Source organism: Coregonus clupeaformis, chromosome 17, assembly GCF_020615455.1.
Source record: "Coregonus clupeaformis isolate EN_2021a chromosome 17, ASM2061545v1, whole genome shotgun sequence".
Lineage (NCBI taxonomy): Eukaryota > Metazoa > Chordata > Actinopteri > Salmoniformes > Salmonidae > Coregonus > Coregonus clupeaformis.
In genome coordinates, this window is record NC_059208.1 from 48,929,902 (window position 1) to 48,944,189 (window position 14,288).

General features: G+C 47.0%; 1 protein-coding gene across 1 annotated transcript; it reads left to right on the forward strand.

The window, feature by feature from the left end:
• Positions 1-7,796: 7,796 nt before the first annotated feature.
• On the forward strand, positions 7,797-12,626 carry LOC121585644 (transmembrane protein 196). The gene is made up of 5 exons (XM_041901968.1): positions 7,797-7,961; positions 8,519-8,575; positions 11,360-11,495; positions 11,757-11,899; positions 11,998-12,626. The coding sequence occupies exons 1-5, from the start codon at positions 7,797-7,799 to the stop codon at positions 12,064-12,066; spliced, it is 570 nt and encodes a 189-aa protein (XP_041757902.1). The 3' UTR covers positions 12,067-12,626.
• Positions 12,627-14,288: the final 1,662 nt, after the last annotated feature.

Genomic DNA, 14,288 nt, shown 5'->3' on the forward strand with positions numbered 1-14,288 from the left:
CCTCACAGGACAAAGAGAGGGGGTGTGTGTGTGTGTGTGTGTGTGTGTGTGTGTGTGTGTGTGTGTGTGTGTGTGTGTGTGTGTAGAGTAATGGTGTGTGTAACATGGTCCTCTCACCTCATTGGGTAGATGACCTGCCGTCCACTCTGCTGCAATGCACACTGGGATGGCAGGCTGTTGTGTCCCTCAGCGAGCAATGTGCTTCTGTCCCATTGGACAGGGAATCAGGCAGTGTGAGTGTGTGTGTGTGTGTGTTGTGGTGTTTGCTTATGTATTTCAAATATGAGTCATTCATAAAAATGAATTATAATCATCATCAAAGTAATCATCATCAAAGTAATCATCATCATTACCATCATCATCCATAATTACCTTTCTGTAACTCAAAAAATAAATAAACCTACCTAAGATCTGGAGAGTTGTTAGCTTCCGAAACCAAACCAATGCCTACAGGCTCATGGTTTAAACCTATAGGAAGTTTGTATTTTGTATGTGTGCATGCGCATGTGTGTATGTGCGTACGTGTGTGTGAGTGTGTGTGTGTGTGTGCCCACAGGGCAGAGACAGCTCTCCTGAGGGGAGAGGCTATGGCTCAGGGGAGTCTTGTCTGTTTCTAGGGTGTTGCTAGCGAAGAACTAAGTCAGTTTACCTCTCTAGGAATGATAGTCAGATGTTGTGTTCAAATGGACGCAGTCTGGGACTGACACAACGTCTCGCAGCAACTAAGAAATAAGTATTTTTTTATTTGTAATGTTTTTTTAGGTACTTTTTTAGCCCTTTTTCTCCCCAATTGGTAGTTACAGTCTTGTCCCATCACTGCAACTCCCCTACGGACTCGGGAGAGGCAAAGGTCGAGAGCCATGCATCCTACAAAACACGACACTGCCAAGCCGCGCTGCTTCTTGACACACTGCTCGGTTAACCCGGAAGTCAGCTGCACCAATGTGTCGGAGGAAACACCGTACAACTGGCGACCGAAGTCAGCGTGCATGCGCCCGGCCCACCACAAGGAGTCGCTGGAGCACAATGGGACAAGCACATCCCGGCCGGCCAAACCCTCCCCTAACCCGGACGACGCTGGGCCAATTGTGCGCCGCCTCACGGGTCTCCCGGTCGCGGCCGGCTGTGACACAGCCTGCGATCGAACCCGGTTCTGTAGTGACGCCTCTAGCACTGTGATGCAGTGCCTTAGACCGCTGCGCCACTCGGGAGGCTAGACATACGTTTTATTGACGTTTTTTCTGCTTGTTTCATTGGAGAACTAGATTTCATAAATAATCCTACATCTCACAACGATCCAACAACATCTCATGACGATCCTACATCTCACAACAATCCTACAACATCTTAACAACGGGGACAACAGGATTCCCAAACTGCTGATGGTGACCCCTGACCTCGTATCCCAGAGTTCACTAAGAGAAAACAACAAATAACAATGACTTCAACAGAACAGAGGGCACCGTGGGGAATGAACCACTCTGTCCTGTGAGACACACACACACACATACATACACACACAAATGCATACACACACACACACACATACACACTGTTCTTTTAGGGTGATTCTCATAGGAGTTAATACGTCCAGTAGAGCAGAGCTGGGAGACAACACTGATGGCAGCGGGAACACACACACAAACACACACACACGGATCTCTGCAGGTCTGATACTGCGACTAATTCAAGCGAACACATATTTGAGTCTCTCTCTCTCTTTCTTGCATCTCTCACTCTCTCTCTCTCTCTCTCTCTCTCTCTCTCTCTCTCTCTCTCTCTCTCTCTCTCTCTCTCTCTCTTCCTTCCCCCTCTGTCTCTCTCTTCCTTCTCTCTCTCGCTCTCTCTCTTTCTTTGTCTGTCTCTCTCGGTCTCTCTCTCTTCCTTCCCACTCTCTTTCTCTGGCTTGTGAGGAAACAGAGGTGGACATTTGCTTTCCTGCTGATGTGCAATGTGAGGGATCGCCCCTCCGTTCACCTCATATAACACACACACACACTCCTCCTCATTATGTAACAGTGAGTGACAAGTGGCTAAGAATGGTGTGGCCCCACTTCTGTTCCCGTTTACTGTGATCGGAACAAGGGTTCCTATCCGACAATCACACACACACACGCACACAAACACACACACAAACACACGCATGCACACACGCACACACACAAGCAGCCGCACACACACACACACACACACTCACACACACACACACAGTACTATTCCAGTCCCTGCATTCTGAGTGATCGGAACAAGGGTTCCTATCTGACAATCACACACACACGCATGCACACAAGCACACACAGAAGCAGCCGCACACACACACACACACACACACACACACACACACAGTACTATTCCAGTCCCTGCATTCTGAGTCACATCAGCACTTTTATTTTTAACTCACAGCAGTTTAAAGAAAACCTGAACAAGACTCACACAGGGTGGGAATGGGAGTGTGTGGCTTGAGTGTGAGCGTGCATGTGTGTGTGTGTCAGCAGATCTGAGATTGATTAGTAGATCACAAGCGGCCCAAGAGCCCTGTTCAATAAAAGCTGAATGCTGAAGCTCAGGTTGAGGGAGAAAAAACATTATTCTCATTCAGCCATTGAGGGAGTCTGTTTGAGCGTTATGTTTCCTTTTCAGACTTTGCTTTATTCTTTTCAAACCCTGCACCTGGGAAATTGTTGGTTGTGCGTCCAGTACTTTAGAACACGGTTAGAGTTAACCAGATCTCCTGGCCTTCCAGGTTTGATCATGACTGATGCCTATAGGCCTACTGATATAGCACTGACTGTACTGTTCTGAAACAGACCGAGACTGACAGGGCTGGTGATATGAGCGGCCAGGTCACCCGTGATACAAGTCAGTATTCGACGTCCATCCATGTCTGAGGACGTCGGGAGATGACGTGGAAACCGGACACTATGTTAAACAGTGGGCGCTGTTACCTTCAAGTAGGTTTCGGTTTTGGTAGGGTGTTGTGGATGGGGATGCCTCTGATTCCAAAGGTTGAAGTTTGAATCCAGTGATGGAAAGTTGTTTTTGAGATTTTTGTTTTAAGCCTATCCCAAACCTCAACCCTTACCTTAACCATTCTGAGTTAATGCCTAACCTTAACCATTCTGAGTTAATGCCTAACCTTAAACCTTAAAAATTCGGAGTTAAAGTCTAAACTTAATCTTATACACCTCGAAATTTGACGTTTGCAACAACTTCGAAATTTGACGTTAGAGAAACATGGATGAATGTCTAATTCTGATGTGAGACTGTGAGAGCTAGTTCTGAGACAGAGATAGATGCAAGGACAGACAGACCTAGTGATATGACACAGGTCTCTGTCTCTCGCCCTCTCTCTCTCTCTTTCTCTCTCTCTCTCTCTCCCTCTCTCGCTCTGTCTCTCTCTCTCTCTCTCGCTCTGTCTCTCTCTCTGTCTGTCTCGCTCTCTCTGTCTCTCTCTCCCTTGCTCTCTCTCACTCTCTCTCTGTCTCTCTCTCTCTCTCGCTGTCTCTCTCTCTCTCTCGCTCTGTCTCACTCTCTCTCTCTCTCGCTCTGTCTCGCTCTCTCTGTCTCTCTCTCTGTCTGTCTCGCTCTCTCTGTCGCTCTCTCTCTCTCTCTCCCTTGCTCTCTCACTCTCTCTCTCTCGCTCTGTCTCTCTCTCGCTCTGTCTCTCTCTCGCTCTGTCTCACTCTCTCTCGGTCTCGCTCTCACTCTCTCTCTCGGTCTCGCTCTCACTCTCTCTCTCCCTTGCTCTCACTCTCTCTCTCCCTTGCTCTGTCTCACTCGCTCTGTCTCGCTCTCTCTCTCTTTCTCTCTCTTTCTCTCTCTCGCTCTGTCTCACTCGCTCTGTCTCGCTCTGTCTCGCTCTCTCTGTCTCTCTCTCCCTTGCTCTCGGTCTCACTCTCGCTCTCTCTGTCTCGCGCTCTCTCTCGCGCTCTCTCTGTCTCTCTGTCTCTTTCTCTCTCTTTCTCGCGCTGTCTCACTCACTCTCTCGCTCTGTCTCTCTCTCTCTCTCTCAAACCAACGGAAGTAAAGGTGTCATTGTTCTTTATTGATCAGTGATTTTCTAAAGTTAGATAGTCAATGTCCTTTCCTGTCCCTTCCTGTCCTCTATTCCACATTCCTCTGACCTGCTTTGACCTGAAACTGGCCTGGTGATGAGAGAATTCTGCTTGACCGGGCCAGGTCAGAGAGGGCCACAGTCAGCCTGAAGCAGGAGATGAAACAGATGTCTGGACAGACGGTGATGAGTCAGAGAGGGAGACACTGAGGGACACGCAACAGTGGCTGTGTGTGTGTGTGTGTGTACGTGCATGCATGCTTCACCCTTTAAGGTCTTTGCTCAGCAATAACAACATGCAACTAGCCCTTTCAAATAAAGTATTGTTATTATTAACAATATAGGAGTAATAATCATGAAACGTGCATTAAGCAGCTACTAAAAATAAAGCTCTGTGGATTCAGTAGAGGACTGCTGGTTCAGCTGGTTTCTATGGCTGCGTCATAGAAAAGGTAGTGCACTACATAGGGAATGTGGTGCCATTTGGGACGCAGCCTAGATGTGCCTCTGGGTTATTTTGTTTGCTTTAGGTATAAAGCTTTTAAACGCTCCAACAGACTCTAAATGCCAACTCACACTGTCACACAGTTACAGCTTCCCTGGATGCTGAGTCAAAACAGCCAAGCTTCTAGGTAAATAATAAACTATTAACAACCTAAATTACTCATAAACACTGTACAAACCTGTACATTGTCTTTGAAAGCACCTAGTAAGTGTCTCACTGGAGAATGGAGAATTCTAGAGGGGTTCTAGTGCAGTAATGGTCTTCTTGAATGTGTGTCGAAGATCTTGAGAGTTCTACAGCTCGAATTTACGATGCAGTTCCAGAGATGCCACCAAGCTGACACACACACACAGAGAGAGAGGGAGCGAGAGAGGGGGAGAGAGAGAGAGGGGGGAGAGAGAGGTGGGTGAGAGAGAGTGATAGAGGGGGAGTGAGAGAGAGGGAGCGAGAGAGGGAGAGAGGGGAGCGAGAGAGAGAGCGCGAGAGAGAGGGGGAGAGAGAGAGAGAGCGCGAGCGAGAGGGGGGAGCGAGAGAGCGAGAGAGAGGGGGAGAGCGAGAAAGAGAGAGGGGGAATGAGAGAGAGAGAGAGAGAGAGAGAGAGAGAGAGAGAGAGAGAGAGAGAGAGAGAGAGAGAGAGAGAGAGAGAGAGAGAGAGAGAGAGAGAGAGAGAGAGAAGATGAGAGAGAGAGAGGGGGAAGTGAGAGAGAGGGGGAAGTGAGAGAGAGAGGGAGGGGGGAGCGAGAAAGAGAGAGAGAGGGAAGGGGAGCGAGAGAGGGGAGAGAGAGAGGGGGAGCGAGAGAGGGGAGAGAGAGAGGGGGAGCAAGAGAGGGGAGAAAGAGAGGGGGAGCGAGAGAGTGAGAAAGAGTGAGAGAGAGGGAGCGAGACAGAGAGAGAGAGAGAGAGAGAGAGAGAGGGAGCGAGACAGAGAGAGAGAGAGAGAGAGATTGAGAGAGAGGGGGGAGCGAGAGGGGGAGCGAGAAAGAGCGAGAAAGAGCGCGAGAAAGAGAGAGAGAGAAGGGGAGCGAGAGAGAGAGAGAGAGGTGAAGGGGAAGTGAGAGAGAGAGAGGTGAGGGGGAAGTGAGAGAGAGAGAGGTGAGGGGGAAGTGAGAGAGAGAGGGGGAAGTGAGAGAGAGAGGGGGAAGTGAGAGAGAGAGAGAGGGGGGAGCGAGAGGGGGAGCGAGAAAGAGAGAGAGAGAGAGAAGGGGAGCGAGAGAGAGAGAAATAGAGAGAGAGAAATAGAGAGAGAGAGAGAGAGATAGAGGAGAGAGAGAGAGAGAGAGAGAGAGAGAGAGAGAGAGAGAGAGAGAGAGAGAGAGAGAGAGAGAGAGAGAGGAGAGAGAGAGGGGGAGCGAGAGAGAGAGAGAGAGAGAGGGGGAGCGAGAGAGTGAGAAAGAGTGAGAGAGAGGGAGCGAGAGAGAGAGATTGAGAGAGAGGGGGGAGCGAGAGGGGGAGCGAGAGAGTGAGAAAGAGCGCGAGAAAGAGAGAGAGAGAGGGAGCGAGAGAGAGAGAGAGAGAGAGAGAGAGAGAGAGAGAGAGAGAGAGGGTGGAGAGAGAGAGAGAGAGAGAGAAAGAGAGGGGCAGCGCGAGAGAGAGAAATAGAGAGAGAGGAGGAGCGAGAGAGAGAGAGCGTGAGATAGAGTGAGAGAGAGAGAGAGAGAGAGAGAGAGAGAGGGGGGAGGAGAGAGAGAGAGAGAGAGCGAGAGAGAGAGAGGGGGGATAGAGAGAGAGAGAGAGAGAGAGAGAGAGAGAGAGAGAGAGAGAGAGAGAGACGGTGAGAGAGAGAGAGAGAGAGAGAGAGAGAGAGAGAGAGAGAGAGAGAGAGAGAGAGAGAGAGAGAGAGAGAGAGAGAGAGAGAGAGAGAGAGAGAGAGAGAGAGAGAGAGAGAGAGAGAGAGAGAGAGAGAGAGAGAGAGAGAGAGAGAGAGAGAGAGAGAGAGAGAGAGAGAGAGAGAGAGAGAGAGAGAGAGAGAGAGAGAATGAAGAAGATGTTTGTGGAGTGCCCCATCCAGGCATTCTCATTTCTGCTATATATTAATTTATAACAGTAGGCTATAACAGTAAAAAGCAGTTTAGTTTAATAATCTATGTTTCTTAGATTGCTTCATCCCTTTCATTACTGCACACAGGTGAGAGAGGCTCATATGAACTGACCGTTATGTAACAGTGGACCAGAGTCAGCAGAAGAAGCTAGACAGATAGATATAAAACTGTTCTATATCTATGTTGGTGTCAACATGAACACAATGCATTAGCCAAGACAAACAGAAAAAAGTGGATTGATTTAGAAACATAAAGAAGTTCAACCATGAACCAGTGTGTGTGTGTCTTTGTGTGTGTGTCTTTGATAGAGAGATCATCTCACTGTTATTGTATTTACCGGGGTTGTGCTAATGACACCAGCTTGTGTCTGTGAATCTGCCCGGGGGTCACGCGGGGACCGGAGAGTCTCTAGAGTGTAATTTAAACTGAAAGACCGGAGGAGGAGGTGTCACACTGTCCGGGGGAGTCTCTCTCGCTCTCTGTGTGAGTGTGTGTGTTTGAGAGAGAGAGAGAGAGAGAGAAAGAGAGGGCACGTGGGTCGGGTCGCCGAGGGGTGTTGAGTGTGTCTGCGCAAGCGTTTAAGCACCTTGGACAGCAACCGCGCGCCAGTCTCGTTAGCGACCGACCAGCGGGAAGTTCAGAGTAGAATGCTCTCCTCGCATTATTGACCGGGGGAGCTCCCGTTCTCAGCGACAGCAACTGGACGACTCACTTTTGGATTTGATCTATTCTTTATTCATGCAGGTTAGTCTCATTGATAAAAAATAGCTAGACTAAATAAGAAACATATAACATCTACTCTACATGACAGAGATGTCCGTGGAAGGCAGCCTACTCTCTCACGGATTTACCTGATCTCCTGCCCAGAACTTTCCTCATCAGGGATATGGACATCAAGCCGCCCTACAAGGGCTGACTCCCTCTCCTGCTCTCTCGGACGGCGTCGGATCCTCCAGGGTCGGGTTGCTAGTTGGCACAAGTACCGGAAGGTACCTGAACTTATCCAGTTCATCTTTATTTAACCAGGACAGTCCACTTATCAACAACCGTGACTGTTTTCCGGGAAGTAGCCTAAGAAACGCTTATTTTCGTTTTTCCGTTTCAAAACGTTTTGCTGCCTACCCGTGTGCCCTCCTTACTAAAGCCGAACTAGGAGGGCAGACAGGCGGACTGGTCTCCAGGAGGATGCCTGGGAAGGATGTGTTCCAGCCGGAAGATTCTGTGGAGCCTGCTGCTGCTGTCAGTTTTGGAGGTGGGGCTGGGGGTCGCCAGTATCGTCCTGGGAGCCGTGGGGCTCAGCTGGGTCAGGGAGGAACACAAACCACAACAAGGAGACGCTTCACCTATCTGGAGCGGCCTGTGTGTATGTAGAGCTTTTAGTTTACCATATCTCTCTCTCTCTCTCTCTCTCTCTCTCAATTCAATTCAAATGGCTTTATTGGCATGGGAAACATATGTTTACATTGCCAAAGCAAGTGAAATAGATAATGTGTTGAATGCATGCTTTTGGTTTGTTGATTTAAGTAGCTGTAATTTTATGCACACCCTCATACAGTGAGAACGCGCCCCCGCGCGCGCCTACAGATGACTGCCTCATTGTCTCAATTTCACTTCTCCCGGTGAAACGTTCCATGGAGGTCTGTCCCGTTAATATTTGCCAGATGAGCTACGGAAGAGCTATAGTTTCTCATCATTTTACTAAAGAAAGGTTATTAAATTATTTGATAGTTTCCATGCTGTCATAATTTCACAATTTTGTCCCTTTTGAACTTGGACATCTGAAGTTGTTTTCTCTCTCTGATCCAATTCTAACTTCTGATCTAGTTCTGATCCAGTTCTGAACCGGTTCAGATTCGGTTCTGATCATGTCCTGAACCAGTTTTGATCTGGTTCCTCTCTCTCTCTCTCTCTCTCTCTCAGTTTCTCATCTGTGGGATGTGTGGAGTCCTGTGTGCTAGGAAGAGGACTGGACTCATCGTAAGTACACATGCACACAAACACACACACACACACACAAACACACACTTAAAACCAAAACGCACACACACACGTATGCACGCACACGCACACACTGCAGTGCTAAAAGCCACCGCACCATACACCAGAGTACACAGACACAGGACTGCAGGTCAGTGAGTTAGGTAGTGTAGCACTGTTGTCCTCTGTATGAGGGTGTGAGCACGTGCAGAAATATATCCAGGACAGAAGGTAGGAGTTACTCAGGTCCTTCAGAGAGAGAGACTAGAGGAGACAGGGAAAGGAGTCACCTCTTTCTCACCCCACCCCTCTCTCTCTCTCTCTCTCTCTCTCTCTCTCTCTCTCTCTCTCAATTCAATTTTATTTAAAGGGTTTTATTGGCATGGGAAACATATGTTTACATTGCCAAAGGAAGCGAAATAGATAATACATAAAAGTGAAATAAACAATAAAAAATGAAGAGTAAACATTACACTTACAGAAGTTCCAAAGGAATAGAGACATTTCAAATATCCTATTATGTCTATATACAGTACAGTGTTGTAACGATGTGCAAATAGTTAAAGTACAAAAGGGAAAATAAATAAACATAAACATGGGTTGTATTTACAATGGTGTTTTTTCTTCACCGTTGCCCTTTTCTTGTGGCAACCGGTCACAAATCTTGCTGCTGTGATGGCACACTATGGTATTTCACCCAGTAGATATGGGAGTTTATCCAAATTGGATTTGTTTTGAGGGAAATATGTGTCTCTAATATGGTCATACATTTGGTAGGAGGTTAGGAAGTGCAGCTCAGTTTCCACCTCATTTTGTGGGCAGTGTGCACATAGCCTGTCTTCTCTTGAGTGCCAGGTCTGCCTATGGCAGCCTCTCTCAATAGCAAGGCTATGCTCACTGAATCTGTACATAGTCAAAGCTTTCTTTAACTTTGGGTCAGTCACAGTGGTCAGGTATTCTGCCACTGTGTACTCACTGTTTAGGGCCAAATAGCGTTCTACTTTGCTCTGTTTCTTTGTTAATTATTTATAATGTGTCAAGTAATGATCTTTTTGTTTTCTCATGATTTGGTTGGGTCTAATTGTGTTGCTGTCCTGGGGCTCTGTGGGGTCTGTTTGTGTTTGTGAACAGAGTCCCAGGATCAACTTGCTTAGGGGACTCTTCTCCAGGTTCATCTCTCTGTAGGTGATGGCTTTGTAATGGAAGGTTTGGGAATCGCTTCCTTTTAGGTGGTTGTAGAATTTAACGGCTCTTTTCTGTATTTGGATCATTAGCGGGTATCGGCCTAATTGTGCTTTGCATGCATTATTTGGTGTTTTACGTTGTATACAGAGGATATTTTAGCAGAATTTAGCAGAAAGCACCAGATCATCAGCAAACAGTAGACGTTTGACTTCAGATTCTAGTAGGGTGAGGCCGGGTGCTGCAGACTGTTCTAGTGCCCTTGCCAATTTGTGGATATATATGTTGAAGAGGGTGGGGCTTAAGCTGCATCCCTGTCTCACCCACGGCCCTGTGGAAAGAAATGTGTGTGTTTTTTGCCTATTTTAACTGCACACTTGTTGTTTGTGTACATGGATTTTATGACGTTGTATGTTTTCTCTCTCTCTCTCTCTCTCTCTCTCTCTCTCTCTCTCTCTCTCTCTCTCTCTCTCTCTCTCTCTCTCTCCTCTCCTCATCCAATCTCTCTCTCCTATTCTCCTCTCAGAAGTCACAGAGCTGTAAATGGCTGATCAATACCAAAGTGATTGCTCCTTCCTCACTCTGTCTGTTATTCACTCTTTCCATCTCCTGGCCTATGCATCACCCTCTGTCTCCCTCCATCACACCTTCTTTCTCATCCTTTCACATGCTCTCTATCTCACTGTCTCTCAATCTCACTTTAGTAAAAGCCATCCTCTCTTCTCTTCTCCTATCTCCCCTCACTCTTCTCCTCACCTCTCCTCCCCCTTTCTCCTCTCCTCTTCTCTTCTCTCTGTGTGATGATTATGTTATGGTAGGTTAGTGTATCTCTGGAGTCTGATGTGTTTGCAAACAATGGATAGTGACTGAAAAAGGAGCTTTGGTTTGTAACATTAGGATCCTGACGTGTGTGTATCCACACACACACACACACACACACACACACACACACACACACACACACACACACACACACACACACACACACACACACACACACACACACACACACACACACACACACACACACACACACACACACACACACACACACAGACACACACACACACACACAGACACACAGACACACACACACACACACAGTAATAAAGTTGGGATACTTAGAGGCCAGTTCACTGTAACTGAGCTACCAGGAAAAGTCAGAAATGTGTGTGTGTGGGTGAGAGAGAGAGAGAGAGAGAGAGAGAGAGAGAGAGAGAGAGAGAGAGAGAGAGAGAGAGAGAGAGAGAGTGAGTGAGTGAGAGAGGATAACTATGCAGTACATAATAATAAAAAATATTCAACAACAACACAATATTTACAGTGATATAGTAGGAAACTATAAACGGTGTGTTCCATCTCGTTCCCTCCAATCTCAGCATGTATTGTTTACTGCTGACAAGGTAGCTACAGTATGAGGAGGTGCAGTAATTTAAGCATTTGTGTATTTCTCTCTCTCTCTCTCTCTCTCTCTCTCTCTCTCTCTCTCTCTCTCTCTCTCTCTCTCTCTCTCTCTCTCTCTCTCTCTCTCTCTCTCTCTCTCTCTCTCTCTCTCTCTCTCTCTCTCTCTCTCTCTCTCTCTCTCTCTCTCTCTCTCTCTAGATGATTCTGTTCTCAGCCTGCTGTATCTGTGGTCTGATTGGAGGGATTCTCAACTTCCAGTTTGTTAGGGCGTTGTCACGACGACCGGACACTCTCCGCTCACTACACCTGGCGGCCATGACCATTGCCTGCCTGGGTATGCAACGCTACGAAACACAGTTAAACATTATATTACATTACACTACAGGCAAATCAACTCATTCCTACTCCAGGTAGTTGAAGTAGGGCGATGCTGACCCAACATCTCTAATCTGCATGATAACCTGTCTTTGTCTGTATATGAAAGGGTTATTATAGAATACCTGCTCTAAAATATGAACTGTGGTACAGTAACATTCAACTTCTGGCACCATTCAATTCAGTAGGTCTCTCTCCCCCTTCTCCCTCTCTCCTGTAGGTATCTCTTCCTGTACTCTCTCTACCTGGTTGACCTGTCGTCTGGCCAGTTCAGAACAACAGAGGATGTTTCTGGAGAGAGAACACTCACTGCACCACTCACACGAGATGGCTGAGAAGGAACCATACACACACGGATCTTTTGTAAGAAACTAACACACACTCACATGCATGCGTGCTCACACATTGCTATTGATTTCTCCTAATTTGTGTGTGTGCATGCGTGAGTGTGTTTCTAACAGGAGATCCTGGACAACTCCAGCAACGGGATTCCCCAGATCTCCTACAACAGCAACACCACCTCTCTTTGACAACAGACACGCCTTGTTGCCCTGACAATGGACACACTTTGTTGCCCTGACAACAGACACACCTTGTTGCCCTGACAATGGACACACCTTGTTGCCCTGACAATGGATACACCTTGTTGCCCTGACAATGGATACACCTTGTTGCCCTGATAATGGACACACCTTGTTGCCCTGACAATGAATACACGTTGTTGCCCTGACAACGGGCACACCTCATTGCCCTGACAAGGGGTGATATCATCCAACAGAGCTGAGCAGCACTATTACACAGTTGTGTGTGGAGAACTTCAGCACAGATGGAAGAAGTTGTTTCCCAAAATAAAACTTAAATGAACGCTCTTCTTGTTACTAGTTCTGATAGTCCTAACAGACAGTCACATGACCTCTGACCTCACAGACCGGAGGGCCAGCCAGCCGCTCCAAACTAATGAGCACAAAAGAAGCATGCAATCAATTTGTAATCTCTCTCTCTCTCCCTGGCTATATGAATGCAGGTATACTGTGTTTGAAGGAACAATGCTATAGCTATCCAATGTAGAGCAGAATATGTAATGCTTTAAAATATGATATATGCAACCAACGATGCAAACTGAAGATCAGTGGTGGCCAACCATCCTCCTGGAGAGCTACTGGGTTTGCAGGCTTTTGCTCCAGCCCTGCTCTAACACACATAGTTAAGTTAATCAAGATCCTGGAGCAAAAGCCTGAACACCAAGAAGGTCTCAAGGAGGAGGGTTGGCCAACCCTGCTGTATGTTCATGCTTTTATATCAGGAAAACAATCATTATCTATGGAGTTCCAATATTTTTCTATAGGCTTCGTATAAAATAAAAAGAAAAAACTATAGAAATGTTAGATGGTGTTGTAGATTTCATAGCCAGTTCCAGAGACGGTTGTTGGCTGTCACACACACACATGCATGCATGCGCATACGCGCACACACACACACACAGACCTCAGGCATCCATTCTGATATTTAATGAGAGGAGACATGCTCTCTGCTAAGGGGACTATTGTCTGTGGGAGTACAAGAGATTGATCTCACACGCCAGGTGTGTGTGTGTGTGTGTGTGTGTGTGTGTGTGTGTGTGTGTGTGTGTGTGTGCATGCATGCATGCTAATTGAGCATTAAATCAAAGTGCTCCTCAAATGGTCCCCTGAAATATCACTAAGTTAACCCTATTCACAGACATGTCTCACTATCCGCTACCATAGACAAGGTCAACACAGTAACCAGAGTACTTAGTTAACCCTATTGATATGTCACTGTCCACTACTACACACAGGGGTAACACAGTACCCAGGGGAAACACTCTGATACAGTAACTAACCAAGGTAAGACACATTAGGCTTCTTGACAGACTACATGTCCATGGGTCCTTAACCTACACACACACACACACACACACACACACACACACACACACACACACACACACACACACACACACACACACACACACACACACACACACACACACACACACACACACACACACACACACGCACACACACACACGCACAGCTGAGACCTGTGACCTCTCAGATAGATATACAGCTACTTTGTGTAAGGTTCTGTATTTATTTTCTTAGTTCACCTTGTGTTCTTGAACGTAGCCCTGTTTCTTTGTGTTCTTGAACGTAGCCCTGTCTTTCATTTTTGTTCATTGATTTCACCTGTGTTAGTTACTCACCTGGTCTCATCAGCTCCTTATTTAGTTCAGTTCATTCTATTTGTGCCTTATGAGGTATTTTTGTTTTGACTCTACTAAGCTTTTTCCTAGCTCGTTTGTGAGAACCAGTTATAGCCTTCAGTCCTAGTTTTGATTATCCTGCCTGTTTGCCTACCTGTGTATGACCATTGCCTGCCTGTGACCACGATTCCTGCCTTCTGCGAAGGCGAAATAAACACCTGCCGCGCTCTGTGCGTGAATCTACACCTTTTTCTCCCTGAGTATTCATTACACTTTGACTACATCAATGATGTTCAATAGCTCAGTACGCTGTTTGCTTACATCATCCAGCATGTGAGTGTGTTTGTGTGTGTTGACAGGGACCACAGCAGCAGACTCAGCCAGGGGCTCTCTCGCTGACTAAGGAGCAGTGTCACTATTTATCACTGTGACAACGACAGACAGGCGACGCCAAGGAGAGTAGCAGGACCTGTTGTGTGTGTGTGTGTGTGAGCATGCATGTGCATGTAATATCCTATATTTCACTGA